The 27892-nt window shown below is 40.7% G+C and overlaps 1 protein-coding gene across 5 annotated transcripts in view; it reads left to right on the plus strand.

Annotated features, from left to right (window-relative positions):
- Positions 1–27892, plus strand: part of AMPH (amphiphysin) — a 178015-nt gene that overhangs the window by 78473 nt on the left and 71650 nt on the right. For all 5 annotated transcript variants that reach the window (XM_082473483.1, XM_082473484.1, XM_082473485.1 and 2 more), the window contains exons 3-5: positions 15883–15933; positions 23531–23625; positions 27138–27233. In XM_082473483.1, the coding sequence (XP_082329609.1) occupies positions 15883–15933; positions 23531–23625; positions 27138–27233 (242 nt within the window). The remainder of the gene's footprint in view (positions 1–15882; positions 15934–23530; positions 23626–27137; positions 27234–27892) is intronic.

A 27892-nucleotide genomic window follows, 5' to 3' on the forward strand; every position in this document is an offset into this window, starting at 1 on the left:
ACTCCCCGTTGCTGTGGATTTTGTGGTCCATGAACACCCAGTGAGGACAGGGAGGAAGGGGAGAGGAGGGTCCAGCAAAGGAGAATAGAGTGACCCCTCCCCCAAGAGCTCAGGGTTTTCCGTGGTGACGAGTGGTAAGGAAAACAAGGGTTGGAGACATCCAGCCAGAAGAATGAGATCTGACTTCACCGTTTCCTCCCCCGAGGGTTTGTTTTTCTCCTTTCTGTATTTCCTCTTTTACCAGAGCTGCTAACAAGTAGCAGAAGTGACTGGTGTGAACATCGGCTGCTTCCACTTCAGTTCACCTGGGGGCTTGCTGACGGGTCTGTTAATGAGCCCAGAGAAGGTCCCAAAGTAAAAGGAAGGTCCTTGGCTTCTCTCTCTCCTTCCTGCTCATAAACTTGCCCACTAAGATGCCATGCTTATGGCCAGTGTGCAGATTACAACAGGATAACCCAGGGGCTGGTGGGGCTCAGATAACCAGCTTTGGTCACATTTCAGCGAGTACAGATATGGGCGCCCTAATGGAGGTGTGGTCTGAGAACTTCTCATATGAAGGAGAAGGGAGCCTCACTTCTGCTCACATCTCCATGGCTTTTTAGTCCCCCCTTGAAATACCATACAGTGTAGCTCTGCTGCTTCTCTCCATGCCCACCACCAGGTAACAGCCTAATTGGTATAACACAGATGAAGAAGGAAAGAAATATCGGGACCTTGAAATGCTCTCCAGTGGGGAGTATCCAGAGCCAGTGATTCTCATTATTAGGAGAATCCATTGTCTGAAAGCTGGAGTCATGTCTTCATACTGATCTCTCCTCTGCACAGGGGTCCCTTGTGGCCGCTTTCATCTTTTTCTCCACACAGAATCTAGTGCTTTGAACATAAACTTTAAAACGTTTGTTAAACTTGAAGCTGAACTAGTGGCAGAAATGATCATTTGGAACACGTTCCTAGAGCACGTTTTTATTTCTGGGATGGAAGAGGTGTTGAATAGCGCTTGAATTTTTATAAGCAGTTTCACGACACTTTTTAGGACATATGTATATAAGTAATTAAAAATTACAGACTAGAAGTTTGAAAAAAGAAAGTAAATGCAGAATATATTCCCACAGTGTGTTGATGTGTGGATAAAATTTTTATTTATGGCAAATCACATTTACATTCTGAAAAATTTTGTAATTTCCTTGAGCAGATAGTCCTAACAGATATCCTAGAACTATTTCTTTTTAACACAGATAACCATGATGTGAAAGGGGATGGCTGGTTGTTCCTATGTCTGATGGTGTTATTTAGGGACTGGACTGCTTGCTTCCAAGTTCTTCTTCCACTTTCTCCACTGCGGGTGCTTCCTTATGATTGAACTATCCTTGCCTGACCTGCCATCTCCATCTGTTGAAGTCCTACCTTTGCTTAAGGTCAACTTACAAGATATTTCTTACCTGATGTCTTTCCAGTCCCCTCAGCCAGGCTCTCTCTTTCTCTGTATCCTCCAGTGTACATTTTTTTGGTAATTCATCCAAAAGCTCTTGTTCCAGTTTTCTTATATGACAGTTATTTTAGATGTGCATCTATGCCCTCATTAGGTTATAAAATATTTAAAGGAAGGCATCTTTTCCCAGCCATTAAAAAAATCCGACTGCCAATGCAGGGGACATGGGTTTGACTGGGAAGATCCCACATGCCATGGAGCAACTAAGCCCGTGCGCCACAACTACTGAAGCTCACGTGCCTAGAGCCTGTGCTCCACAACAAGAGAAGCCACTGCAATGCGAAGCCTGCAAACCGCAACGAAGAGTAGCCCCCACTCGCTGCAACTAGAGAAAGCCCGTGCACAGCAACGAAGACCCAGCACAGCCAAAAAAAAAAAAATCTCTGCCCTCTAGCACCTGATAGGTGCTTATTAGTAAATATATCCCTCCTTGTCACACTTATCTCTGTACTCACTCTTTGTCTAGGATTTTCCATGCCTCCTCACTCATTCATTGTCAATGCTCCTCTTCATTGTCATTTGCTTTCTCTTTTTCATCCTAATTTTTGGCAGCAAAATAGCCTTTGGAGAGTGTCTCACATGGCCTGGACTTGATTCTAACCTGGGTTATCGAGACTAGAGCAAGGCTCTGGTCCCCTCCCTGGGTTTTGAAGCTGCCCTAGTTCCATGCTACGCCATATGTATCAGCTGGCATGTATGGTATTTTCCATCTTCTAAGAGCTTTACATACTTTTACTCACAATGTAATAAGTAATTTTAATTATGCAGAAGAATGTTTTTCAGTCCTTGAATCCCAGTTACGTTCTTCAATTTGTAGGGGTTTTTTTTCATGAATTGTGTTTTAGAGTAAGCTTCCTCTTCTCTGATGGGATAATATTTTGACCATAGAGCACTAATATATTTAATTGATACAGTTAATTTCTTCTGAGCAACTTCTGAGAGAATTGTTGAGTCTTGTTGCTTGCATTTATACTTGGTTTCCATTAAAGTTTGAACTCAATAATTGCACAATATAAGAGAATTCATATATGTCTGCATCTCTGGAAATAAAGTTTACTCCTGTTTCTGGCTAGCTATAAGTTTCTGTGAGAATTCCGTAATACTGAAAACCATCTTAGTGTGCCAGTATTTTCCAAAATTTAAAGTTATTTCTTCTTGGTATCAACTTTTAAGGAAGTTTCATGGTTATTTGATTGATGATAGCATGTGGGTGCATGTTTAGAACAATAATATGTAACCATTTCAATATTCATTTTCTTTATATTTATTGAGTGTCTTCTATGTTCCAGGAATGGTTCTAGGTCTTTGGGAAACTTCAGAGAACAAGGAGACAAAGGTTACTACCATTGTGGATCTTATATTCCAAAACAGCGGGACAGACAGTAAATAAAACACTTTAATAAAAATAAGCAGATTATACTGTTTGCTAGAAATGATGAGAGCTATGGGGGACAAAACCAAATAGATAGAGAATATATAGAGTGAGGTAAAATATATCAGGAGGCTTGGAGACAGTAAGTTTCAAGTTTTGCTTCAAAGGGGAACAAATAAATAGGACTGTAGCTGGGGAAGGAAGTGGAGTCAAGACACCATTTTCCTAAGATGGCAGAAATATGTGTATACTAATGGGACTCATTTAGTACAGAAGGAAAATGCGATGAATCACCAGAGAAAGGGGAGAACGGCTGACTTGTGTCCTTGAGTAGAAAGAGGAGTTGGGATCCGGTACACAACTGGAGAGATTGGCTTGAGCTAGGAGCTGGACACTTCATCGAAGGTAACAGGTCAATATATATAACAAGCCAAATAATGTGTCTATTAAAAGCATTTCTTGGCTGACTCAACACCTAATTAAATGTCTACTAAGCATAAGTCATTGGAAACAGAATGATAAATAATTCAGACAATAGTTTCTGCCTTTGTCAAGCTTGTGGTCTAGTGTGCAAAAGTCTTCTTTCTTTTAAAAAATAAAGTAGTAGAAAAAAGACACAGAATCTTGAGATAATGTTACTATATTTCCATCATTAGAATGCATTTTGGTATCCTAGTTTCACCTTTAACATTAGCATATGAATATACTCTCACTCCAATTGGTATTCTTACAAAAAATGGTCTAAGCCCCTAGTTAAGACTTTTAGTCTTCTTTGTACCATTGTTCTGGTGGAAAAGATGTGGTTTGCATATATAGTCTTGACTTAAGAGTCCTTTTTTTGGTAAGTATCACCCATTGATTGCCAATACAATTGACTTCTGTGGAAGGGAGCAGAGAGAGGAAACCTGCAGGTGTCAAAAGAATGTATTGGCCCTTGCTCTTCAAATGCCCCTGCATTTCTCTATAGTCTTCTGTTTATTCATTTCTGACACACCCGTTGAACCTCTCTTTTGCTCACTGGCTTTCAAGGAGAGAAATGAGTCTGCCTACTTCTTGTGACTATTCAGGTGTTGCTGTCCATGGTGCCCGATGGGAGAAAGAAAAAAATATTCGTTGGAGAACTTGTCCATCTTTTATTCTCTTTGTTCTTATTTCTTTCATTCCATCCACAAGAATATCTTTTCATTTATGGCCTATATAAATCAAAAGCTTAACCTAACTAAAATCTGATCCAGTCAAACTACAGATGTTCTAGGCATCACTGTTTGGGCCACTTCCTATGGAACCTGTTCCCCACTTAAGAAATCACTTTTAGAGGAATCTCGTCATATTATTGCTCAGAAGGTTTCCTTTCATCTATCTTATTCTGTTACCTATCTTAATTGTATTTTATCTTACTACATTAATTAACTATGCCAACTGGAGAAGATTTAGTATCTCATTTCCCAGCATTCATTTAGAGACCAATTCCATGTATCTCCTACTTCTCCTTGTGAAGTCAACTTATTATCCAGTTTGGATGCTGCTCTCTAAATGATCCCCAGGTTGACTGTACTGTTCTGAGAATGTGATGCAGAGAATTAGGCATCTCTGTCATCCGAGCCTAAGGAGGCTGTCTGGAATGGTTGTGAACATCGGCACAGATTTTCAGATTTGCATCAGTATTACAGATTCCCTGCAATTGCCTGCAATTCTCTCTCATAAGTCACCCTGTAAGCCCCTTGCTAACTTTGCACTGAAGGTATAGTCTAAGTGATGGAAATGCCTTAGAAGGCATGTCTGATGGTGACTTACTGAAACCTGGAACCGGACATATTTTTAAGGGCCTTTTTGGCTATCTCATACTAGAGCCACATACGAGAGTGTCCGTTCACACACTGTGTCAATTAAATGATAGACACAGTGCGAAGTTAAAGCAGGGGTTCCCAAATAACCATTAGAATCATCTGGATGCCTTTTAACATTTTGATTCCTGGGTCCCATTCCAGACTTCTGAATCGGGTCACCCGTTTGACTTGTATCTCTAAAGAACCATCATAAGGTAGTAACGACTTGGATGCAAGCCTTAGATTTCACTGATATAGTGAAGATAATACATATATTTCCTTGTATGTGGAGTAGTAATACACATTATGCCTTAATTGTACCTTCTTTTGACTGTGTTCCTAAACCCGGATAATTATAAGACTCTTCCATGAAGCTTAAAAAATTTACAAATTTCCAAGCCACACCTGACTGGCTAAGGCAATAGCACTGATGAAGTATTTTTATTATTAAGACTTTCCATAAGTAGGGCTTTAACATTTATAAAGTGTTCTGAACATTGTCTCACTTGATTTCCATAGCAAATCATAACTGTAATTCTGCTTTACATATGAGAAAATTGAATATATGTCACAAAAGCTTTCATTTGTGGAATGGGCTTGATTACTCTGTTGGTCATGGGCATTCATGCTTTCTTGTTTCCTCACAGTAATTTATCATGTCAGTTTGATTTTTTTTCTCATATCCATTATTGAGTGGTTCTTACACATCTGCATAAATTACTGCCACGGGTTCTAGGATCCTCTGTTACTGAAACACTTAAAGGTACAAAAAAACTTTCTGAAAAACATAAAGGTGTGTTTGAGACTTAGCAATACAAATTAAAAAGAAGGAAGCAGTCACAATTCCCAAGTGGGTTGTTTGGGGGAGGTTTTGTATAGTCCTCGTGAAGATACTCCTTCGTACTATGACAAGTAGCAGAACTTGGTTCAGTCAAGCGTTTATGAAACACCTGCTCTTTGCACAGTTTATCATTGAAAAGGTATCAGGTAGAATAATAATAGTGCATCCAACATTTATTGAATGCATACTGTGTGCCTGGTTCTCTGCTGATAATTTACATGGACTGTCTCCTTTGACACTTGTGATAGCCCTAGTAAGTGAATACCATTATCACTTCATTTTACCAGTGATGAATCAGAGGCCTAGAGAGGTTAAGTGACTTGCCCAAGGTTACACAGTTAAAAGTGGCAGAGCTCAGATTTTAAAGCCAGGCAGTGTGATCCCAGAGCCCACCGACTTAACCCCTATGCTATATGAATCCTATGGAGTATACTCAGGAATCATGAGCTTTTGAGAAAAACAAGTAAACAACCCGTATCTTTATTTACAGATTAGAACTATATCATGAGAGCGCAGAAAAAATGATTCCTTTAGTTAAATCATTCTCATTGGTCAGCAGTTGATTTTTCTTACGTAGCCACATCCATCATTAGCTGGCGTCTGTGCCTTTACAGTTTGAGGGCATAGAGGTGGGAGAGGGCAGTGAAACATGTGGGCTATTGAGGCAGATTGCGGAGCCTAAATAATCCAGACCACCTCAGCTCCAGTACTGGCTTGCCGTCTGTTAGCTCTGTGACCTTTGGCCAAGCTTCTCAGCCTCTGTGCCTCCGTCTTCTCATTTGTAAATATGTGCTGACCTCATAGTTATTGTGAGGATTATGAGTTAATAGGACAGTGTCTGGAACAAAGGCAGCACTCAATAAGTGTTTGACTTTGTTACTTATCGCTATATTAAAGGCTTGCTTTGAGGATACTGTTACGGTCTGAAGTTATGTACCTCCTAAGTTTATATGTTAAAGTCCTAACCCCTTGGTACACATTAGAATGTGACTGTTTTTGAAGATTGGGCCATTAAAGAGGTAATTAAGGTCAAATGAAGTCATATTGGTGAGTCCTAATCCAGTATGACTGTTGTCCTTCTAAGAAGAGAGAAAGACACTGGGATGCTCACATAAACAGAGAAAAGGCCATGTGAGGGCACAAGAAGGCAGCTGTTTGTTGGCAAGGCAAGGAGAGAGGCCTCAGGGGAACCCAAACCTGCCAACACCTTGATCTTGGACTCGTAGCCTCCACAACTGTGAGGAAATAACATTTCTGTTGTGTAAGACACCCAGTCTCTGGTATTTTGTTATGGTGGCCCTAACAAACTAACACAGACATCATAAGTGGCAGTTTCAGAAGCATCCTGGGTGTTATTTTATGTCTGGAATAATGGTAGACAAGGTACGTACTTCATTCCTAGTCATGAATGCATCTCTGTGACTTGACATAGCAGTTGTTTTTCTAATACTTTTAAGTCCTGTCCAATCTGGCCATGATAGAATATTGTAAACGGAGTGGTACCCATGCCCACAAAAAGGGACACTGAAGAGGAAGTCACAGGAAGAGTCATGGTTGACGGGGGGCTCCTGTGGCGTTTCTCTTAATGTTTGGGTCATTTCCCCCCTCCCCACTATATTCATGACTATGCTCTAGGAATTAAAGCAAAGCTTGGAAAGATATGTATATAACGTCTCTGGTGCAGCTTGTAAGTCAAGCCTCTTCATACACACACACGAAATGAAAAAAAATGGGATGGCTTTTCAAGGGTCGCAAACTCAGTTGCCTAAAGGCCATAAAGCATATCTTTAAGTCATAGCCAGCCTGCCTGCTGTGGTGAATTTAACAGTTCTAACTAGGTAGTTCTATCCCCTTGCACACACAATGGGTTAGCTTTTCCAAAAGATCAGAATAGACATCTATAAACTCAAGTTAGTTGGCTTAAGGGAAATATATGGAAAAATGGTACATATAATTGCTAGCTAGCTTTCTAATTTTGTTTTGTTGAAAGGCAGAAGGTATTTGATTTGGTTTTCAGATCATAGGTATGCTTGGAGTTGCTGACAAGGATAGTTGGAAATCGGGCCATGAATCTTGGATAAAACTGTGGAAGCTGAGATGTTCTCTTTGATGTCTGTCTCCCTTCCATGTACCACCCCCTGCCACCATCAGCCCAGAAATGTGATTTCAAAATACACTCCAGTCTCCTCTCTATCTTATATCTTTTGCACAAAGATATGCCAAAAGAAATTTTTAAAAATAAAGAAATGGTGTTATGAAATCAGTGCTAGTTTCATTTTTTTTTTTTACCATCTTTATTGGAGTATAATTGCTTTACAATGGTGTGTTAGTTTCTGCTTTATAACAAAGTGAATCAGTTATACATATACATATGTTCCCATATCTCTTCCCTCTTGCATCTCCCTCCCTCCCACCCTCCCTATCCCACCCCTCTAGGTGGTCACAAAGCACCGAGCTGATCTCCCTGTGCTATGTGGTTGCTTCCCACTAGCTATCTATTTTACGTTTGGTAGTGTATATATGACGGCTCCTATTACGACAGAGAGCTCAAAACAAGGAAGCGAAAAATGTACGTGCCTAAGACCCTGCTGCTTTTACCTTTGAAAAACTCTCATCTTCCAATTGAACGGCACCCGAGCTTATCAGAGGGCGAGCTCTATTTCTTAGTAAACCAAGAGTGCCTGGAGTTTTGAGCAGCCTAAGGTTGTCTTTGATCATAAGTGGATTCAGACGTTATGACTTACTAGTCATCTGTTCATCAAGTTGCTGATGATAACTCCATTAAATCTCATCTTCTTGATAATCTCATTTTATTCTCAGCTTCAAAAATGATCACAAAATATACTAACATTGCTTTCAAGATTGAGTTAACCTGTCCGAACTCTGAGAAACTGAGCCAATTTTAATTTTGATGTGTTACTTAGCCTTTTCAAGAGAAGAATGTCAGTAAAGGCCAAAAATAATAATGTAACCCTGGAAACTTCTATAGGTTCATGATCACAGGCAAGCTGGTAGGACTTACCTTTGTGAAATCACAGTTTTTGAAGTTACATCTCTTCAGATCCAAGTTTCATACATCCGTTAATACTGTTGGCCTTCTATCTCGGCTCCTTTTAAAACATCAACCCAGTTTCTTAGTTAAAGAGGATATTTAATAAAAAAATTTTCTGTCTTGTGGGTATTGCTTTTGTTTTTTAAAAACAAAGTTACCTGTAAATATAAATCAGTTACCTATAAATATAAATTACATTTACCATATTTTAACAAGTCAATTCAACAAGCCATTGCTTGTTTAATAGGTATTAAATACATATTGCCTTAAGGTGTTTGGCTAGACCTGCATAGCCTTGCAAATAAAATGCACTGGATTTGGTTTTGCAAGTACAGTCAGGGCCACAGTGGTATATACCCCTGACCGCGGGTGTCATGCACATGGTAGTATGGGGCATGGTGCCCCTGAATTTGCAGTGGTTGCTGCCCTGAGTTCCTTAGAACTTATTAATTCATTCTATGCATTGTATCTCAAATTCAAATTAATGCCTCAAGTACAGTTTCTTTCTTTTGGGCAGGCGTAACTGGGTCTAAGGTAAGCTAACAAAATCGTACCTCTGTATTGGCTCCTGAAGTCCTAGGCATAAATATTTACCAATATTAATATCTTTTTAGTGTTTCAGAATTTAGTGTACCTAAGCAATAAAAGACTTGACTCATTAATCTTCAAATGTTATTCATCATTGTTTGGTGCAACCCTGTTTTTAAGCCCAATGCCCAGAGACAGCTTGCCATAGCTGTAGGACTTTGAGACACTCTTCTTGTGTGTCAGTCTGTGGTAGCTCTTATCAGGAGCCAGGCTCACCTTGCAGGAAATCTGTCTGTTACTCTTCCTTGCACTTACTAGAGTGCAGTAGGAAACCTTGATGTGGTAGCCTTTATAGCTAGTCCTTTGACACTACATAGATTAAATCTTTAAATGTTCAAGAACCAAGGATGTCTCTGGGAGCTGTCCGAGGTGCTGAAGAGAGACTTCAGAAGCGAGAGCTGTCCCGGAGCCAGGCCTATCTGGGAACCGACCCCCTTCTCTGCCCCACCCTCCCCTCAAGACATATAAACAAATAATTAAGTAATTGGTGTTCCTGAGGACCAGTCTGATGTAAAACAATTTGGAAACACATTTAATTAGGTATGGGATGTGATTTCTTCGTATTGGGTAACAAAGATATTTGAAACCTTCCATGGTGGTGTGTCTGCTTCACTCTCTCTCCAGCTATTTAATTAGATTTTAAACTTCAGTCTAATCCTTAGGGGCAGGTATTATGAGAGGTGCCCACAGGACTAGGGGAAGAAAACAACAGCTTCAAGAGACCACTCAGCAAGAGAATAAAGGGATTCTTTGACTAGAGGCAGTGAGTCTCAGACCTTTGTAAGGTTTTAAAACCATGAAGACTTTTTGCTTGCCTATTAATTAAAAAAAAATTTTTTTTCATATTTTAGTATAGCCAATTAACAATGTTGCAATAGTTTCAGGTGCGCAGCAAAGAGACTCAGCCATACATATACATGTATCCATTCTCCCCCAGGGCTCCCCTCCCATCTAGGCTGCCACATAACATTGAGAAGAATTCCCTGTGCTATACAGTAGGTCCTTGTTGAATACCTTTTTAAATATAGCAGTGTGTACATGTCAATCCCAAACTCCCTAACTATCCCTTCCCTCCACCCTTCCCCCACTGGTAACCGTAAGTTCATTCACTAAGTCTGTGGGTCCGTTTCTGTTTTGTAAATACGTTCATTTGTGTCATTTCTTCATTTGTATCATTTCTTTTAGATTCCGCATATGATATTTCTCTTTGTCTGACTTACTTCACTCAGTATGACAATCTCTGGGTCCATCTTGCCTATTAATTTTTGATATCTTCATGATGAAACCCAAAATGACCCTGGCTTGTTTTCCAGAACAGCCAGGAAACAGAAGACTGGGGGAGACGGTTTCCTTCTCCCCAGCCCTGTGAGGGCGTGACACACAAGGGAGGGGGTGTTTGGGGGTAGCTTTAATGAGGAAGGAGAAGCAAGCCACTCCCTTGGGCTGTGTGGGAAGAAAGCGAGGCCTGGGGGACCGTCTAGGCATGAGAGGCAGCGGCTCCTGACACTGATAAATGATGCAATTGAAAAAATAAAGAACCTCTGACTAACACCAGGGGCATGTTATTATACTATATGCCAGGGCAAGGAATATTGTGGGCGGTGAATCCTTCTTAGATATTTTCCAAAGAGGAGTATTAGCAATGCAGCCAACTTAATTATAACAGACTCACTTGCCCATAAGTCCTGAGAAGAGTGTGACCAAGAGTTGGAATAATAACTTTATCTTATACTGTAGAGAATGAGGTTAAGAAGTTGAAGGGAAAATTCTCAAGGTTGTGGAATTTTCAGTCTTTTTTCTGCACACGCACATGCACATTACACAAGTCAAGGCTGAATTACTGAAATGGTAATTTTCAGAGGAATTTGGAACGAACTTTAGATTCAGTGAAATGCGAGCAGTGCTGTAAGAAGTTATTTCTCATTTAAAACTTACTTGTGATTCACATAGAGTAATGATGTTAAGTAAATTTTATTATGCAATAGATTTTGTGCAAAACTACTGTGTGACATATTACAGGTGAAAAATTTCTTTCCAGAGGCTTTTGCTTGATTCAGGCAGAATTTTATATGAAATTCAATATGGTTATTACCGAATGCCTTATGAACCTTAATACTCATGGGGAAAATTAAGAATTTTAATAATTGGAAAAGAATAAAGTTATTTAAGTTAGCCTCCAGTTTAACTGGCTAAATTGAACTCATGAATTTAAGCCATTATTATATAATTTGAATTTTCTTTCACTCTTATAATATCTAAAAATTTCTTCTGGGATGCTTATTTTATTTTTAAAAATGTTTATTGTTCCCCTTGGGCTAGATGAATGCAGTGTATAGCTTGGAGCCTGAACATTTCATTCTCTTTCTTGTACTTTTCTTGAAAGAAAAGGCAGTGACTTAATTGTGGGCTTAATTTGACATGCTTTATTTCGTAAATATTTGAGAAAGGAATGCCTTTCCACACTACTCTTTTGCTGTTTCCGGGTACTCTGAGCAATCGGGGTGACTCAAAACCATCAGTTACTGTGGTTGGCTTTGTATTACTTCCTGAGGGGAAAGCATCCTTCTGGGTGAGATGTGAGCCCTGCCTGAGCTAAGTGCTTCTTGCACTTTTCCAGGGAAGGAGCAGGAACAGTAGTAGAGCAGAGCCTTAAAGCAGACATCTGAAAGCAGGAGACATCTGTGAAGTTCTGTTTCATCTCTACGCAGTTTTTCATTTTACATCATAACAGGTGGCTTAGTGGTGGTAAAATAATGGTTTCTCCATTTGTCCCCCTCCAATCTCAATAAATTGATATTCCAGCGAGATGTTTTAGGTTTATTTTGTGGCTGTAAGTGTGCTAGACAAATCATTAAGTACCTCTAAAGTCTACACTTACCTATTTTGAAAAATGTGGCCTTAGGGGAGTCAAACCCTCCTAATTGCCCCTTTCAGGGCTGTAGGCTTTAGATCGGTCTGGATCTAGATCTGTCTGGGTAAATCACATGTCTGATTTCACATATTATTCTCTCTAAATTATCTGCCATCTGTTGGGGCAAATGTTTGTGGCCTTGCTGTCCTCTGTCAGTACCATTCTACCTCTTTCAGTTACTTGGCCACCACTCAGGCTCCCATTTGCTAAATCATCCACTTTGTCCTTCATCTTTCCAATTTGATTTCCTTTCTGAAATGTTTCTGTAAGTGCCTTTAATGCTTTTCTGCTCAGTAACTCCATTGGCTTGTTGTTAGATTTCAGGCTACTCTATCTTTCTGCATTTCTACTCTTGATGGTGAACCATTGTATCAGGCTGTCTAGGGTAGGTCATGTTGTGGGAGCAATACCTTGGAGGCTTTTAAGAACAGGTTTGTTTCTCGCTCATGAAAATGTGCACGGTAGCTGCCCATTTCATCTTCCCTTCGCTCTGAGATCCAGGCTGGAGAAGCAACCCCTATCTGGAACATTATGGGGCGCATGGTAGAGGGAAAGGAAATGGTAGGAGTGTGTGATGGCTCTTACATCTTCTGCTCAGAAGTAGCACATGGCACTTCCACTCACATTTCATTTAGCCAAGTCCCACAACCAAGCTTGATGTTGATGGGGCAGGAAGTATAATCCTCCCCCCAGAGCAGATCTGGTAGGGAGCTGCAGTGTAGATGGGACAATAATAAAATCTCCCCAAACAATGTCTTTTCAGCTTTTTATATACTCAGAATCTTACACAGTATCTGTCCCAAAATAGATAATCAATAGGGGAAAGACTGACTTCTTTCTTCCCCGAATGCTTTTCCTGTTCGTGTTGGGGACCTTGGCCTGATTCTACCTGTTTCTTCTCTGGATCCTTCTTAGCTTCTACCTTTACCCAAGTGTTTATCATTAGCATTTTTCTTCATTCTCCTCATCCTTTGCCTACAGTTTTACACTGTACTTTGATGTTTTGGAAATCCACTGTGGTTAGTTTTTTTTTAATCTAGCTTGTAGTAGTTTGCTTTCACACTGTATTTCTGAATGGCTCAGCAAGGCAAAGGAAACTTAGAGTTTTGATTTTAAGCCATGCTGAGTCACAAGAAAGGGAGTCAATTGTTTAGAACTTGGATGATTTCTGTTTTGCCATTCTGTATAGCACCATTCTGGGTGAAGTTCATATGTGCCAACAAATGAATTAACCCTAAGCTTTCATCTGGTGGTACCTGGATTTACAGAATTGCAAAAACAGCCTGAGCTTAAGGCAGGTAAAGAAAACCTCACCTGAGCTTTACATAGACTTTATAGAAATAATGTCACTATACCTGCACTGTAAGATATAGGAAAATATTCTCTTCCAGAATTTATTTTGGAGTTCAGCATAGTCTTTTCAAAGTTTATTTGTATTTTTTAAAAATATTTATTTATTTATTTGGCTGTGCCGGGTCTTAGTTGAGGCATTTGGGATCTGTAGTTGTGACATGCAGACTCTTCTCAGTTGTGGCATGCGAACTCTTTAGTTGCAGCATGTGGGATCTAGGTCCCTGGCGAGGGATTGAACCTGGGCCCCCTGTATTGGGAGCGCGGAGCCTTAGCCACTGGACCACCAGGGAAGTCCCCAGGGTTTATTTGTATTAATCACTATCTATTTTTAAATGTGCTGGGCATTTTGGCTTTGTGTTGTACCCCCAAACACTTTGGATGGTGTTTCAGAGTTAAGTATAATCTGCTTTGGGATGCAATTTTTCGTATCGATATTTTAGTTCCTCTACTAGATTGTAATTTATTGAAAGACGTAGTTTTTTTAAAGAGTTTAGTTTTCTTTTTTTCTAAATTAATTTGTTTATTTTTGGCTGCATCGGGTCTTAGTTGGGGCACGCAGGATCTTTCATTGTGGCGTGCAGGCTTCTTTCTAGTTGTGGCCTGCGGGTTTTCCCTTCTCTAGTTGTGGCACACAGGCTCCGGAGCACGTGCGCTCTGTAGTTGTGGCGTGCAGTCTCCAGGGCACGTGGGCTCTGTAGTTTGTGGCACACAGGCTCTCTAGTTGAGGCGCACAAGCTCAGTAGTTGTGGCATGCGGGCTTAGTTGCCCCGCAGCATGTGAGATCTTAGTTCCCTGACCAAGGATCGAACCCTCATCCCCTGCATTACAGGGTGGATTCTTTACCACTGGACTGCCAGGGAAGTCCCTGAAGGACATAAGTTTTTTTTGCCTTCATCCCCTCTCCCTTTTTGGTAAATACTAACAAATGCTCGTTGAATTGAATGTGACTATTATAGTTGCTATATTAGTGGGTGTATTATTAACTATCAAGTTAGAGTTATAAAACAGTTGCTATAGTATTAATTTTCAAGGTGGAGTCATTCTCTGTGCTAGCTCTCTTCACTTTTGTTAAATGATTATGCAATTAAAATGCATATATTTTTAATGTGTTCAGTTGCAGTATCATAGGCAACACTGTAGGTGCCCAGCTGTATGCCCCTAGCACCTACCTTTTCTGAGCCCACTAGACTGACTTGCAGCTTCTAGCATCAGAGCTCTTTGCCCGAGGGCTTTCTGTGGTTCCTGAGACCTATCTGCCCCTACATGGACATAATGGGGAATTAATGTCCCCCAGAAGCAGCCCTCAGCCAATGACTGGCAGAAGTTGATGCATAAATGCCCCAGCTCCCTTGCCCCTCGGCTAGGATATCTATAGGGTGTTTGAGTCTGTCTCCCAGAGTTCCCCAGCGGGGTTAAGGCGGGGCTGCCCACTTCAGAAGCTTGCTTGCTAATGCACCCTGCGTTGGCTCTCTTTCCTTACCTGCTTCACTTCTCCACACTACCATCAACATTTCCTGGGGTAACTGCAGACTAAAATCTAATCCTAGTCTTAGAGTTTCTAAGTGCAATCCAAACCAAAACAAGTATTCATGGGCCAACATTTACAATTGAACGATTTCTCATTTTGGTGATGTCCAATAGAAACACAATGCGAACCACATTCATAATTTAAAATTTTCGAATGTATTTTAAAAAGTGAGAGATGCTGTACACCTGAAACTAACACAGTATTATAAATCAACTATACTTTAATTTTAAAAAAATGAAAAGAGATGAAATGAGTCTTAATATAGTTTATCTAACTCAGTATATCCAAAATATTGTATTAATATACAGTCAGTGTAGAATATGTTAATGAGATATATATGTTTTTTGGCACTAAATCTCTGTCCACTTGGGGCTAGTTGCCACCATATTAAACAGTGAACAGTGGTGATCAGTTTCCAACCATTGTAACCTACATGTCAAAATTTAGAGACTTAGTAGCTCTTGAATGTATTGAACTGCTGTATGGTGGGTCACAGTTTCTAAGCAAAGTCTTACTTGCCTTCTCCTTTTCTTTTCTTTTTTTAAAAAATATTTAAATATTTATTTATTTATTTTGGCTGTGCCGGGTCTTAGTTGCGGCATGCGGACTTCTTAGTTGCGGCATGCATGCGGGATCTAGTTACCCGACCAGGGATCGAACCCGGGCCCCCTACATTGGGAGTGTGGAGTCTTACCCACTGGACCACCAGGGAAGTCCCTGTCCTTTTCCTTTTTAGGCTGAGTAAAATCTCTGTAAATATCTAGAGCGATGGGCATCTTGTTTAGTCTGTGTCCACGTATTTATGTTCTTTCAAGAATGAGCTTCTGGCGAAAATAACTCTAGACTTATCGTGTTGTACATGTTTGCATGCAAGATACAGACAAGATGCTTAGCATCTCTGTGTTTGTGTGTTTTCAGGCAGAGGGTACCAGACTTCAGCGAGAACTCCGAGGATATTTAGCAGCTATCAAAGGTAATGTGTATGAGTTGTTTACTGCATGTTACCAAGCACAGGTTGTTCTTGGAATTCAAGAGTGACAAGATTGAGTGTTAATTATACAGCCATTTGGCTTTCTGGCAGGATGGGTACTCGAGCACAGGTGTTCCATTCCACCCACTCCCCAATTCCCATTGAAATGATAATCAGAATATACCAGGAACAAATGTGTCTGCCCTTATGCTGGAAACTAGGAATCAGTGCCTCCCACGTCCTACAGCTTTCTAGGAAGAGTTGTTAGATAGAGTGAGCTTGAGACCTTGCAGCTCATTTCATCCCAGGGGAGAGTATGTCCCAAGAGCTGGATGCTCACAGACTGACACACAAGCTTCTAGCTGGAGGGGTCGAGGGATGGTAGCAGGGTTAGCAGGAAGCATGGCCCTGGACTGCCTGTGACTTGTGGGGACCAGCTGCACCTGCAGCCCTGCCACTGTAGGGGGACAGAGAGGCTCTGGCGTTGGTTTCTAGTCTTTGGATATTCAAGGCAAAGAAATGAGGCCGGTGACGGAGGGCAGGGAGAGTGATCGGGGCGTGTGCTCCATCTCTGCCTGCCATCTGCTGTCCAGCCCCCTGCACTGAGTCAGACCCAAGGTCACCCACAGATGTGATGGATGATAAGGCAGATTTTGAGATGAGTGGAGAGAGAATCGATCATCTGTCAATGAGTCTTGGGTAAACTGGCCAAACACTCAGAAAAAAGTGAGATTCCCAACCTCACTCTTTACTCCCTCCTCCTCAATTCCAAATATAGTGAAGATTTAAATATGTATACAAAGAGATGCTCTCAAGTAGCAGAATAAAATACAGTAGACTTAGTCTCCAGCCTTAGGTGACAAGGTCTTTACAAGGCTAACCCAAAAGGCAGAACCCGTAAAGGGAAAGTTTGAGAAATTTGACCTCATACATATATAAAATGTTAAAAAAATTATTTTGACAACATATTTTAATGAAAGTGAACCAGGATATAAAGAGCTCAGTAAGTAAACTAAACGAAGATCAGTTGATCAAAAGAAAAACTGAGTAGAACATACGAAGAGGAAATTAACCAAAGAAGATCTGTAGATGGATAATAAATGTGAAAAATGCTTATCCTGAGTAATCAAAGAATATTAAATAAAATCAAAAGGAAGAAGCTGTTATTTTTCTTCCAAATGTTCAAAGACATTAAAAAAAAAAATCAACCCATAATACCTAGCATTGGCAGAGCTGTGTGGGAAATGGACCCCTTCTGTACATTGCTAGTAAGACAGCTTTCCTAGAGAGCGATTTGGCAAAGGTCTTTAAATGTGTATTTTTTTTTTTGGCATGCCTTTTTATTTTTAAATTTATTTATTATTTATTTTTGGCTGCGTTGGGTCTTCATTGCTGTGCGCAGGCTTTCTCTAGTTGCGACAAGCAGGGGCTGCTCTTCGTTGCAGTGCCCGAGCTTCTCATGGCGGTGGCTTCTCTTGTTGCAGAGCACGGGCTCTAAGTGCACGGGCTTCAGTAGTTGTGGCACACAGGCTCAGTAGTTGTGTCTCGTGGGCTCTAGAGTGCAGGCTCAGTAGTTGTGGCACACAGGCTCAGTAGTTGTGTCTCGTGGGCTCTAGAGTGCAGGCTCAGTAGTTGTGGCACACAGGCTTAGTTGCTGCACGGCATGTAGGATTTTCCCGGACCAGTTCTCGAACCCATGTCCCCTGCATTGAAAGGTGGACTCTTAACCACTGTGCCACCAGAGAAGTCCCTGGCATGCCTTTTGATACAGCAGTTTCATTTCCAAGAATTTATTCTTAACAGTTTCAATGTGTATGTATGAAATTGATTACAGAGGTATGGTTACATAATGAAATAATGAAAATCTTAATTAAAAATTAGTCATGATAATAAAAATTAGTGAAAGTAATTTTTAAACTAAAATGTATTTAAGCTTTGATATACCAGCCATATAATTTCAGTTCTCGCGACAGCTCTATGAGGCAGGTACTTTTATCATCTTCATTTTATAGGTAAGAAAAGCCAGGCACAGAGGGGTTAAATAGCTTGTCTAGGGTCATGGGCTTATTAAACAACAGGGCTACGATACATAGACTAGTCTGTGTGTCTCCTGAGGCCTTGCTATTTCCTTGTACTGCCGTTGAGCTATATGGCCATCACTATTGCATTAGTTTCATAAATTAGAGTTCATCTGTACAATGGAGTAATGACAACTTACCTCTATTGCTTTTTAATGAGCACTTACTGTGTGCTAGGCTGTGTGCTAAGCATTTTAGGCATGTTATCTCTTTGTTACCATCCAATGCAGACTAAATGACATTAGCCTTATTTTGCCTTTGCCAAGAGGTAAGCCTCAGAGAATTTAACTTCCACAATACAGCGAGCACATAATTCATTGCTCTAAAAAAATTAACCTCAAGTATTTATAACAGTTTGGTCAGAAAATAGAAGGCACTCTAGGTATTTCTTTCATTATTGATTCAAGATTTGAACACAAGAAGTCACCTATTATTTTAAACACAGTATTTTCTCTTTGTTAGCTCATTAAAAGGAAGTGGATACATCTGTTGAATGAATGAGTGAATTAGATCTCTTTTCCAAGTCTATATATTTCGGTTTACTTTATTACCCTAGTATGGATAATGCTGTTTAAAAAGACTGACTTAATTCTTTTCCTTAACGTGGTCTAGAAGGATAATCCACTGAGTGAAGAGTTGGCTCCAGAGAGACACTGGGTGGAGCGTCAAAGCAACTCTTCCATCAGACTGTGCCCTGCATCCCACTTCTAATGGCCACATCCCCATAGGAAGGAGGGAGGACCCTTTACCAGCTTTCCTCCACACATTTTGCTGACTGAGTAATGTTAACAAATGATATTCCATAAGAGAGATCTCTGTTTAGATTACTTCGGCTGAGGCTGGTTGGAATAATTTTTAAGCAGATTACTACAGAGTTTATCAGAGCCCTTAATATGCTAATACAACTAAGCTCCCATGGCCTATGGAGTAGGCAGCATTTTCCACTGATTTAACTGGAGAATGCCTTTTTCTTCTCAAAGTCTGACAAAGAATTAGCATTCCTTGGGGCAAATTTTGAGTTTTGGGAACACATTTAAAGACAAGGGTTATGCATTAAGTCGATCATAATTTGCATTTTCAAAGCGCTTTCATGGCCCATTTTTGTGGTTTTCACAAGAAGAGCTCTAGCTAACTAATGGTACAGCTTAATACAGGCAGCATTATAGAGGAATGAGATCTCACCCAGCGGAGTGATGGGCCCTGGGTCTGGTCCCAGAGGCAACTGTGGGAAAATCACCAAGCCTGTCAACTCCCTCATCTGTAAAGTGCTCCAGATGTTCCTCATCTGTAAAGCGCTCCGAAGTCCCCCCAAATCTCCACCCCTGGGATTCCATGAAATTGGATTCAATGAGCTCTACCCTTCGTCTTATTACCGCTGAATCTCTGGGTGGTATTCACTCCAGTAGGTCTTTATTATTTCTGCTGATGGCTTGGGCTTTGCAGGAGATCTTATGCTCGCATTCATTTTAGCAGCAACATTTCCTTGAGCCTCAGTTACAGGCCTGGTACTGTTCTAGGAGATGGAGATGCAGAGATGAACAAGACATAGTGTCTGCTCTCATGCAGCTAGCCGGAGAGAAAGCTGAATAAACAAGAAGGCCAGATATGCATAGTAATAAGTAGTTTAAGAGAAGTGTGCATTCTGGGCTATCACAACAGAGGAGAGACCCCCTCCACCTTAGCTGAGGGATGAGAGACCAGGTCAGGAATGGTCCTTTCAAGGAACTTACACTTGAATGGACCCAAGAAGGGACCATACGTGGTCATCAGGTGATAAGATATGCCAGAGAAAGGGGTTGATGTTGGAAGGACTTTCCAGGTAGAAAAAGCACTGGGTTTTATTCTGTCAATGCGGAAGGGAGTCCTTACATTATTGTAGGTGAGGGAATGAGTCACATGATCAGATTAGCATTTTAGAAACAATTTTTGTGATTGTGTGGAATCCAGGCTAGAGGGAATGAAACTGCTAGGAGACTTCTTAGACGTCTAGGCTAATAGTTTAATAATAATTACAGCTAACATTTATTGAGCATATATGTACCAGGCACTGACATAAGCTTTTTATGGCCTCATTTCATGTTATTCTTACTACAACACATGGCATGTACTGTAATTTATTGATAATGTACAGTTTAGAAAACTGAGGTCTAGGATGGTCCAAAATTTTGATGAGAGCGAAGTGGTTCCCATCAAGAATAATCATTCTTCTCTATATGATGTTTGAGACTTGTCTTACAGTTTTGGAAACCACTAATCTTTTAAGAAAATATTGGATATTAGATATTATTAAATGTCACTTAGCATCTCTTCTGCTTTAACGGTGCCCAATTACTTTGAAGGGAACTTGGGTTTTAGCTTTTTTTTTTTTTCTCGTATGCTTTGCCAGCAGAGTAAATTCTAAATCCCTAAACCCTCTGCCAATCTTTATGCCTTTTAAGAGCAAGGCTTGTGTCTTGTTCACCTGTGTATCCATCAGAGTACTTCCTATGGAGTGTTCTAGAAACAATTTTTTTGTCAAAATAGATTCTTTCCAAATTATCCACACCACTACTTATCCACACAGCAATTAGTAGTTACTTTTGTCTGCTAATAGAAATATTTACTGCAAACATTGAGCTTTTCGCCTCAGTGAGTAAGGTCTTACATAATTTTGTTTTAAACTTACATTCACAGTTTCATTTTTAATTAATTAATTTATTTATTTTGGCTGTGTTGGGTCTTCATTGCTGTGCGTGGGCTTTCTCTAGTTGGGGCGAGCAGGGGCTACTCTTCGTTGTGGTGCACGGGCTTCTCATTGCGGTGGCTTCTCTTGTTGCGGAGCACGGGCTCTAGGCACACGGGTTTCAGTAGTTGTGACGTGTGGGCTCAGTAGTTGTGATGTGTGGGCTCAGTAGTTGTGGCACGTGGGCTCTAGAGCGCAGGCTCAGTAGTTGTGGTGCATGGGCTTAGTTGCTCTGCGGCATGTGGGATCTTCCCGGACCAGGGATCAAACCCGTGTCCCCTGCATTGGCAGGCGGATTCTTAACCACTGCGCCACCAGGGAAATCCAGCACAATTTCATTTTGTACCACAAAGGTTTCGTCCTACAATGCCATATTCTTCTTTCTTTCTCTTAAGACATTAAGAACCTACCTAAACAGCTGTATATAATTTCCATCTGACTCAAGACAAAGATTTAAAAGAAAACTTCAGAAGCCTTTTGGCATCTGGATTATAGAATTCTAACTGGTGATTCACTTTTGGTATGAATCTGAAGGGTACATTTCTTAGTATTGATTTGCTTAGGGAGGGGTAGACATGGACACTTGAAATTAATGTTCCTGCCATGTCATTGGTGACCACAAGACAGATTCTTCCTTGTTTGGATTCGAAATGCTAGGGGACGGATGCAGGTTTTTGCATTACTTTTTGCCTGTCTCTACACTTACAAGATGCTATTTCATCAGAGTCCCCAGAGAATTGAGTCATCACTGCTATTTCCTACCTTAGCCTGCCGGGCTTCATCACGTGGTTGCCAAGTCATTTCAGCAGGTGTGGGTTGTACCCCTCATTGTAAGGGGTGTCCTTAACATGTTCAATGATGTGCTTTTCATGGAGAGAGGGTCACAGGATTTCACACTTCACATACCTTTCATGTGCAAAGACCAATATATATCTGCATCTTATAGGGGGAAAAAAAGGGGGATGGTCTATGCCTAAAGAGTGGAAAAGTATTATGAAATAGCAAGTTAGATGTTGACTCTTTTTTTGTGGGGTGGGACTAGTATTTTATTTCATTTTTTAAAAATTGGTATTGATATATAGTTGATTTACAATGTGTTAGTTTTAGGGGGTACAGCAAAGTGATATATATATAAATATATATACTTTATATATGTAATATATATAAATATATACAGATATACTTTTTTAGATTCTTTTCCATTATAGGTTATTATAAGATATTGGGTATAGTTCCCTGTGCTATACAGTAGGTCCTATTTTATATACAGTAGTGTGTGTATTTTAATCCCAAACTCCTAATTTATCCCTCCCTGACCCTTTTCCCCTTTGGTAACCATAAGTTTGTTTTCTATGTCTATAAGTCTATTTCTGTTTTGTAAGTAAATTCATTGGTATCATTTTATAAGCGATATCATATGAAATTCTCTGTCTGACTTACTTCACTTAGTGTGATAATCTCTAAGTCCATCCATGTTGCTGCAAATGGTGTTATTTCATTCTTTTTTGTGGCTGAGTAATATTCCATTGTGTGACTCTTCGAGGATATACTTTGATCATTTCAGACATCTTCTTTTTATTTTTTATTTTATTTTGTAGAGCAGAGAAAGGTTTATTGCAAGGGCCAAGCAAGGAGAACAGGCAGCTTGTGCTCAAAAACCTCGAACTCCTCAGCCATCTTCTTTTATTTTGTCCTTTTCTCTCATTGTTGAACCCAGAACGGACTGTCTTAAATTCAGCAAGCATGTGGGTGAGTCTAGAGTGTTGCAGCTTTCAGTTTAACAAAAAACTTTCCCTCTCTGATTCACTGGCATTAAGTTTATGTGTCTTTTATTTTTAATGGCAGCACTATGGTTTTTCTCTCCTCTCCTTCTATCCAGCCCCTTTTCATATCCCCTAGTGACAAAGACCAGGACACCAACTCGGTCAGGTCTCACCTTCCAGCTGTGAGGGAGAGTCTGGTGCCAAAGAGGCGCTTCTCCAAGTCACCAGCCAAAGACTCCACCTTGTTCTGTCCCCAGCCCTGAGCTGTCTCCACGGCAATCCACACTTTACCCTCCATGTTTTGAAGGAGGGGCAGAGGGAGTCTGGAAAAGACTTTGTGATACTTTGTATCACCATGTTGCACTGGGAAACTTTATATCTTTCCTATTATTTATAACCGTATTTTTGCAACATACCAAATTGTACCTTAATGAAAATTCTGAAAATACCCATAGACTTAAGAATTCTAAGGTTTCTGAGAGTTCTGACTTAAAACTGTATGTATAGCTTTTAGTAATGGAAAAAGAACAACTTCTTGTTTCTTTTGAAAAATTTTAGGCCACTTAAAGCCCTTTCAGTGATGCCTGAAAATCCTATAGATTTTGCTTCTATCTGCTTCTCCCCCCCCCCCCAGAATGCTTTATTTCTAATATTTAAAGTCATTTGGCATTAATTGCTTTAGAACTCTTTAGTTTTGTAGGTAAGTATTCTAGATGTCCCATACATTTACGGTTTCATGCCATGTAGCAAGTGACAGCACACATAATAGGACATATTGTTACTGGTGTTTTTAGACTAGAACACCTTGTTGATTTTTTCAAGACCCAGCATGTATCTTTATCCTAAAAATACTAGAAAATGCACGCTGTAGTCAGAATCAGGACTACAGGGGCAAACAGCAATTGTGCCTGCCCAGGTTTTCCTTAAACAATTAGCAAGTATTCAAGATTTTTCCTCTCCCTTTGAAAAGTAGGGAAAGGAGGAAGAGACTCCTCACCCACCTCTCTCTAACAGGAGTTGTTTTTCTCCAATGCTAGGCATGCAAGAGGCTTCCATGAAGCTCACCGAGTCGCTGCATGAAGTCTATGAGCCCGACTGGTACGGGCGTGAAGACGTGAAAATGGTTGGCGAGGTAAGAGGTGGTCACAGCATGTGAGAGGCCCCGGGGTGGCTTCTGTGAGGTTCCCACCGTGTCCTGCTCACTCAGCCCATCCCCTGACCCCCTCTCACCACTTCATGGCCCTAATCATGAGGGGACACCATGTACCCAGAAGGCACTGTGCAGTTCCACCATCCAGATCAACCCAAACTTGCAGTGAGGAGTGAACATGATAATAAAGCCACTTGGGTAGAAAGCTGCAGCTTAAAGATTGGTTTTCTTCAACATAAGAATAGCACTCTTCTGTCCCTTACTACACTTCTTAGCCCGTTCCAGTAGGAGAACCGGCTCATGGCCTGATTTTATGTACTGCGCCTTCTTCCCCATCCCTCCTTGAAAGCAGGCACAGGATCTGGGGAGAGCATCCCTTTCACTTTACCACCAGATGGTCCATTCACTGGTCTGCAGGGCTGAGGACAGAGCCTGCTAATAGGAATTTAACTAATGAAAGGCTTCGTCCTTAGACATGTCTTAACACCTGAAATGCACCATCTAGCTCAGGGCTGTCTGGCTCTGGGAAGTGAGAAAGTGGTTATTGTTGCTTTGAAGAAGGCAGAGTGGGATGTGACATCAGATGAGTTCTTTAATCTTCTTGGGCTTTAGTTTCCTCATCGGCGAAGTGAGAATAATAATTGTATCTCCTAATAACACACTAAGTCTGTGTATTCACATCCTCGACCTAGTGCACAGTGTGTGTGATTTTTACTGACCTTAGGAAGCCTGCTGTCAGGGGTTTTCTCATGTCCAAGTTCTTTGTTAAAACAAAGAACGGTTGTCATCATGCCCGCTTCATGGGAGCTCGTTGCTTCTCATGAGGCACAGAAGACCTAAGAGATATGGCCGCCACAACTCAAGGAAGGGTCTGGTACGTGACATGCTGATCATCTGTGCAGCCTTTGGAAAGATGGGTTAACATCTTTCCTGGGCTGCTCCATGAAAATTCTGACATCCCCACATTGATCACAAGTCATAATCTTGTTACGACTATGATAGAAACTGAGATCTGTTTATGAAGAAGGCTCTTTGTGAGCTCCGTTACCTCTTTTGAAAACTTTCAGTGTGTGAATTAGGCAAAACTAGCCTCCACACACCATTTTCCAATGCAGTTTTGAGGAACTGCATCTTCTCACATTTCTTAAATATAAAGACACTGTGTTTCAACAGCGTGTTGTTAAAGGCTTAACTCGTTTTGTAAATTTCTGATTAGAGGTGTATAATTAAAAATTCATTGTGAAAAGAAGAATTTTTAAGGGAATGGTAGAAACTTGTGTGAATGGCTTTTCAGAACACCACGTTACAGTTCTGTGTATGGCAAATGCCACTGTTGACCTTGATTCCTAAGGAACCAGCTGCTGTCCTACCTTGATCCTCGTGGCTGCCAGGAATTTTGGAATCTTTTGATGGTGAAGCACCTGACACTGCATGTTCAGGGGGTCTGCTCAGATCATAAGATAAGCCTCTTTGTATGGTGGATTTAAATTTTTTTGTTTGCATAAAATTCTTTTTTAAAAAAATTAATTAATTAATTAATTATTTATTTGGTTGCGCCGGGTCTTAGATACAGCAGGCGGGCTCCTTAGTTGCGGCACATGGGCTCCTTAGTTGTGGCATGTGAACTCTTAGTCGTGGCTTGCATGTGGGATCTAGTTCCCTGACCTGGGATCGAACCCGGCCCCCCTGCATTGGGAGCGTGGAGTCTTACCCACTGCGCCACCAGGGAAGTCCCTGTTTGCATAAAATTCTTGATAAGGATCTATGACAATTAGAATTAGGTTTTACCATGTGAAAAAGAGAAGCAAATCAACTGTTAAAAAGTGGTTTTCGGGCTTCCCTGGTGGCGCAGTGGTTGAGAGTCTGCCTGCCAATGCAGGGGACACGGGTTCGAGCCCTGGTCTGGGAGGATCCCACATGCCGCGGAGCAACTAGGCCCGTGAGCCACAACTGCTGAGCCTGCGCGTCTGGAGCCTGTGCTCCGCAGCAAGAGAGGCCGCAACAGTGAGAGGCCCGCGCACCGCGATGAAGAGTGGCCCCCGCTTGCCGCAACTAGAGAAAGCCCTCGCACAGAAACGAAGACCCAACACAGCCAAAAATAAATAAATTAATTAAAAAAAAAAACATCACCCTTGTGTCTACTACTGAAAAATGACAGTAGCTCAAGATTTAAAAAAAAAAAAAAAAAAAAAGTGGTTTTCAAGAAGGGAGAAGCTTCTCTCCCATAACCGACCTTGGAGGTTGGCAGCCCAGGTGCGGTATGGGGGACCCAAGAGCATCAGGGGCCTGTCTTTGCATCCCTGCTGCCACCTCCACGTTCAAGATGACTCTCTGAGCTCTGGCTATCAGCTCTCATTTCTGTCTTCCAGTCAGCAAGAAGGAGGAAGCGTGGAGGACAAGCCTCCTTTTAGGGCCACTTCTTGAAAGTCCATCCCATTGGCAGAATTTAGTCTCATGGCTACACTTGGCTGCATTGGAGGCTGGGAAGTATGGTCTGTATCCTAGGCAGCCGTGTGCCCGGCTAAAACTGGACGTTCTATTGCTAAGAAAAAAGAAAGGGTAGACGTTGTCAGGAGACGCCAAATGTAGTAATGGGAGGAATATGGAATGATATTCTTGCGCACTTACTACGTGCCTGGGATTCTGTGAAGCAAGTTTATGTGGTCAACTCACATACTTGGAGAAATTGAAACTCAGGAACGTTCAGTTTTCCAAAGTCACACAGCTGGGATATGAACCCTGTTCTGGTGAGGCAGCCTGGTGTCATCGACAGATCATGGGCTTCAAATTCAAGGGTTGAAACCAGAGTCTGTCATATACCAGCTGCATGACCTTAGCCAAATTATGTAACATCTCTGGACTTCAGCATCATCTTCTGTATAATGGCAACAGTAAGACTTTCTTCATAAGGCTATTGCGAGAATTCAATCACACACACACAGATACACACAGAGACACATACAGCTTTTAACCCAATGCCTTGACAGTAATAGAAGTAACAATAATAATAATATCTAATACTCATTGTGTTTATCATAATTGATATTCCATAAATGGTAGGGCCCTTCCCAGTATGACTAAATTTTCTGCTCTCCATGTGGAGGCTTCAGCAATGGTTTGTTTTTTGTCTGGAGTGGTTTCTAATTTCATGGATTGCTTCAGAAGCAAACTGTCTTGGTGGAATTCTTTGCAGACTCCTAGCCCCAAAGTCCATTTATAGGAGTCTGGGGACCTTTTGAAGTTTCTGCATTCTTTAGTAATTCAGAATCAGAAACACATTTTTAAATGAGCTGAGCCCTTAGGTAGCCTATATTATAAATTAAAACTGGTAGCCAAATTACTGTATTTTTAAATAATCCACACTTTTCTAGCATTTACTAGCCAGGGAAGTAGAACTTATTTAATTTTATAGTTTCAGGTTTTTTAGAAGTTGGTGAAAGTTATCCAATTAAAATAATTCTGCAGTTGTCTCTTTATTTCTCTTTTTCTTTCAGAAATGTGATGTGCTGTGGGAAGACTTCCATCAAAAACTAGTGGATGGGTCCTTGCTGACACTGGACACCTATCTGGGCCAATTTCCTGACATAAAGGTATTTTATTCTGTGTCTATAAAGGGAAGAATTGAATGGTCCCATGTTCTTATTAAAACATGGGCAAGAGATAAGCGGAATTAAAAGTCCTCAAGCTGACATCAAAGACAGTTGGTAACTTTTCATTTATATAAGCATGAGATTTTTATCCTGTTCCTAACAGTTTAAAATGAAATATAGTTCCAGAAATCACATTTCCCCCTTTAATGAACTGCTTCAGCTTTTATTTCTCTACGGAAGTCTTTTTAATCCTATAAAATCATAAATCAGAGATACCAAAAAATTCCAGTCTTCTTTATGTTCAAACCTTTTGGTTATATGGCATTTGGCAAGAATTGCCATTAGAATAAACAGAGGTCGTGAGGAAGGGAGAAACTTCATTGCATATGTGAGAGCAAAATCTGATCTTTTCCTTACTGTTTATTTTGCATATGTTCATAGTACACCTGCATATTTTTTCTCTCCTTGAAATTTTCAGGTTCACATTGAATTCTTAAGATGTAAGCATTTCAAATACATTTGCATCTGGATCTAAAAATATCTTGTCTAAAACATTTGTCTTATTTGACACTTGGATTCATTGAAAGGAAAATATACAAGTGAAGGATTGAATATCACAGATTTGAAATTGACTCTTAAGGTGTAGATGGTCTTTAAAC

This window comes from Balaenoptera physalus, assembly GCF_965194825.1.
Source record: "Balaenoptera physalus genome assembly, chromosome: 8".
In the NCBI taxonomy this organism is placed as follows: Eukaryota; Metazoa; Chordata; class Mammalia; order Artiodactyla; family Balaenopteridae; genus Balaenoptera; species Balaenoptera physalus.